The sequence below is a fragment of the Pyxicephalus adspersus genome, chromosome 3 (genome assembly GCF_032062135.1).
Source record: "Pyxicephalus adspersus chromosome 3, UCB_Pads_2.0, whole genome shotgun sequence".
Taxonomy (NCBI): domain Eukaryota; kingdom Metazoa; phylum Chordata; class Amphibia; order Anura; family Pyxicephalidae; genus Pyxicephalus; species Pyxicephalus adspersus.
Window position 1 is genome coordinate 134,743,042 of NC_092860.1, and position 4,181 is coordinate 134,747,222.

Here is a 4,181-nt window from a genome sequence, read left to right on the forward strand (position 1 = left end):
TTTTTGTTAAGAATGTACCTTGGAGCCCAAATTAAACACTTTATTAATTAATCCACTTAAAAATGTCTTTTTATATTTCCTAGAAAACAGTAGATAGAAATATTTTAATTAAAAGAATAATGGAATATTAACTATGCAATCAGGTTACAATTCAGCTACCATGATCTAAATAAATGTTTTTCTTGTTTTGTGGCATATGCATTATGTAACACATATCGGCTTGTTGCGAATTACCATTGGACAGATTGTACGCAGGCCAATAATGGAGATGGTAATGATTCAGGCTGTGTGGAGTTTTAATTACCAAGATATAAAAAAACAATGGGTTACTTTATCATAGAAAAACAAAAAACGACCATATCTGCACTTCACGGTGCCCTTTTTAGGAAGTTAAGGTCCCAACAGAATTGAAAATGGCATTTCTTACTGTTATTTCTGTTGGGGTTTTTCCATTTAAAATTGATCTCCAAGTTGATATTTAAGCCTACTTGTGAAGTTCCAAACCACCGTGGTGAAAGTAAAAAAAAAAAAAGCTTGCGTTGGCTGCTCTTTACTATAATGTTACATTAATATGTTACACCTAATCACATTTTGAGGTAAACACGTGTTAATGCACCTATTGTCTGTGTTTGCAGAGGGTTGTGAAAGCCGACATTGTAAACTACAGTCAAGAGCCAGTCACCAGAATGGTTAACCCTCCTCGGAGTTCCATGTGTGAAATCCAGTGAAAAGTACAATTGCTCCGAATTATGGAACTTACAAGTGATTTCTACGATTGCACAGACCAGCGGTTTACCATGTTCTTCATTTTAACAGTGACAATCTTGATAGTGAATTTAGATATTTGAAAAACGTCATACAATATTTTGTTTTATGAAGCAGCAGGCAGCCAGGTTGGCACGAGGCCAAGGCTCAGACCACACATTAGAAAATTTAAATTAAAAAAGAGTGTTCCAAGTCCTCTGCAGCATACCCATACCTTCACACAACTGCTGTATCTTTTGAGCAATAGGAGAAGCAGAAAATGATGGTTCTTAAAAAAGTATTACATCAATTTAATAACCAAAGTTTTGTATGTTTTCATTTAATATATTCATCAGACTCAGGTGACATGGTAAATCATAAGGATGTATTTGGTTCGGCAATGCTGGTATTCATCATGTAGCATTTAAAGAACCTCAAACTGAATGTAGAAGAACAAAAGAAAGATTTTTTTTTTTTATCTTTTCCTTTTTTTGTGGCTATTTTGATGAGGTGGATAGGTGTGGATTTTTAACTTCTGTACTAAAAACAAAATTTAGTATGGGCTGTGCTAAAGGTAAAGTAGATTGATGCATTCACGGTCAATGAATGTTGTTCTGCTCCATTTTTTCATTACTCCAATAAGCCTAAAGGGTTAATTTGAAGGAGCTTTCCAAATAGGTACGATTTATAAACAGAAACATTACAGAAAAAAATGTAAAAATTACAGGTTTGTAATATTCAGTAAAAGACATTTGATGTTGATCACACATTCTACTGATTTTAGCTGTACCCGGTTACAGTCATGTCAGCTGGGCTGGATTATTATGGAATTGCTTACTATTGTTGGACAAAGAAGCCCCAGTGGCTTGCATATACCTGTGCTGTAGATCAGTGGTCCCCAACCTCTCTTGCAGCAGGGTCCGGTAACATAGAATAAAATTTTGCGGCAGCCCGTAGTGTAAGAGAGCTGGTGTGCTGTCAGGTGGCAGAGCTGCTGGGAATGACAGATAAGTGTCAGCCTTACATACATTGCTCTGCCATTCTCAGCAGCTTCTGTGTGTGTAGTGTGTGTAAGCATTGTGAGGAGAGCTGGTTGCGCTTCTGCTGTCATTAGCTTTTGGACAGTGTAAGGAGAGCCACTGGCGCTACTGGTCCGGGGGTTGGGGACCACAGCTGTAGATGATAAAGCTGTTTTTAAATAATTCTGTTAAAATTTGGGAAGTTTTACTTTACTTCTTCTGTTTTCATATGTTTCAAGTCTACTCCTAAGTCATAATATTGGGAAAATGAAACATCTGCAAACCTCTTTCTCTGAGATTTTTAATGTTAGATCAGGTTGGAGGTCATGCATTTCACACTAACCAAGACTACTGCAATTCTTTAAATGATCCATGGAAGCAGGGCTGTACCTTTAAAAATCTTTTTTTAGGCAAATGCCAGTAGCTTCCATAATATCCTAGAGCAGCGTGGTACTTGTGTTGTAAACAGATATTGGTGGTAATATAAATATAATTTGTGGATCTCTGCACAGATTCTCCAGTTCAGTACCCATTTTAATGCATTCCACATAGCATGGATTAAATAATATATATTATGGGAAAATGAGGCTTCTATGTAAAATGTGTGGCGGGTGGGGGGAGATGAAAACTGCAGAAAAATTGTTTGTCAGTCCTCTGATATCCATCAATAACTCAGCAGTTGTGGCTGGACTTGCCTTTTTGCATTTTACTATTAAAAAATAAATCTTCCTTTTCTGTTTTTTCCTTTCTCTTCTTCACGAAGATGTCCTTTATGATTAATATTTATATATCCATGTCCAGCAGAAATGACCAGAAATGACCATCCTGGTAAAAATAAACAACAAAAAAACATTTGCACACTGAAATTGAAAAAAACTGTTTAATTTTTCAATCAATTGTTACACTTGTATAATATTAAATGCAGTCCTGTGTATTTTATAGAACTCTTTGTTAGCTCTCATCTTTTTTTTTTTGTATTTCATTGTGTCTATGATATTTCATGCAGAATGTATACTGTACGCTACACAAATCAGACAGATAAAATGCATACTTGAAATATCCACTGATATAGATGCCTGAAACTTTTTGACCTAAATCTTAAGATTTATATTCTATTGACAGTGATGTAGTTAGATGCATTTTTTTTGCTGTATTATATTTGTGATATTTTCCCAAAAATGTTTCCCACTTGGATTTTTTAAATTTATATGGTAGTGTCATGCTAAGTCAAGAAACATTTTTGGGTAAGTAAAGCTTCAGAACTGTCTATACCTTAGAAAAATAAATAAATATTATTTTCATTGATAATTGTGTGATTATTATCATCATCATTTGTGTGTGTGTGTATATAAATATATGTATGTGTGTGTATGTACTGTATGTATGTGTGTATATGAACTATACACATATCCACCATTGTCATGTGGTTAGGAAACAACAGGGACAATTTATTAATATATTTATTGAAAAAAATGGAATATAAACAGGCTAGCTTAAAAAACAATTACAGTAGAATTCCGAAAAAAACTTTTATAATTACAAAATATTCAACAATACTTTATATTTTAAAGAATAAAAGTAAAAAGTATAATTAAAAAAATTATCTTTATCTGAATGTTTTTGTGTAATTGTCAAGTTTTAAGATTTAAAAATTGGAAAATCGTATACTGGTGGTTATAGGATGGCCCCACAAATTCCACTATGTTAGGGGCGTATGAATAAAGATTTTGAACCCTTTTGAGGGACAGTAATGGACTATTGAAAGCACTGCCTAAAATGTCACAATATAAACGTGATAATAATAAAATAGTTTGTAACAGAGAAGGAATAAGAAAACAGTAACATGATAATTTGTTTTATTCAATGTACTATAGCATTAGGGATTGCATCTACTTTACTAACTTCTCCAATTTCTTGATATTTACTTTCACTTTCATTCTAGGTCTGACTGCATAATTTTTCCTGGATTGGTAAATAAAATCCAATATTTTAGAATACATTTTCTAGTTTATATGCTGTATAGTTAGAACTTTACTGTACATTTTTTTTTAATATTAAAGGAAATTACTAGAACTACAACTGCTTTATTAAAAAGAATGCTGTAACGAGGCTAAGCGTAGGTTAAGCACTGCTTTATTAATAAAAAAGTGTTTTGACCAGAAGAAGTCGATGTGGAAACCCTTTCGGGAGAGACAATTATTTGCCAGCTACACAATTACATTCCATTAAAAAACACATATAGCTAAGAGCTTTTGATGAATGTGATCCGAAGAACGGGATTGCCATGGATCAGATAGAGAACACATCCATCTCTTGTTTATGTTTCCAAATCTTAGTGCCGACATAGAGAATAAACAAAAGCTGCTTCATCATGTTGGCATGTGGAAAAAATATTTTGATGACTGACTAGGAAAATAT

The 4,181-nt window shown here is 33.5% G+C and overlaps 1 protein-coding gene across 2 annotated transcripts in view; it reads left to right on the forward strand.

The window, feature by feature from the left end:
* Window positions 1–3,071, forward strand: part of RAB28 (RAB28, member RAS oncogene family) — a 65,565-nt gene extending 62,494 nt beyond the window's left edge. For both annotated transcript variants that reach the window (XM_072406429.1, XM_072406428.1), the window contains one exon: window positions 636–3,071. Coding sequence is in view for 1 of the 2 variants with exons in the window: in XM_072406428.1 (XP_072262529.1) it covers window positions 636–728 (93 nt within the window). In the remaining variant the exon portion in view is untranslated. The remainder of the gene's footprint in view (window positions 1–635) is intronic.
* Window positions 3,072–4,181: the final 1,110 nt, after the last annotated feature.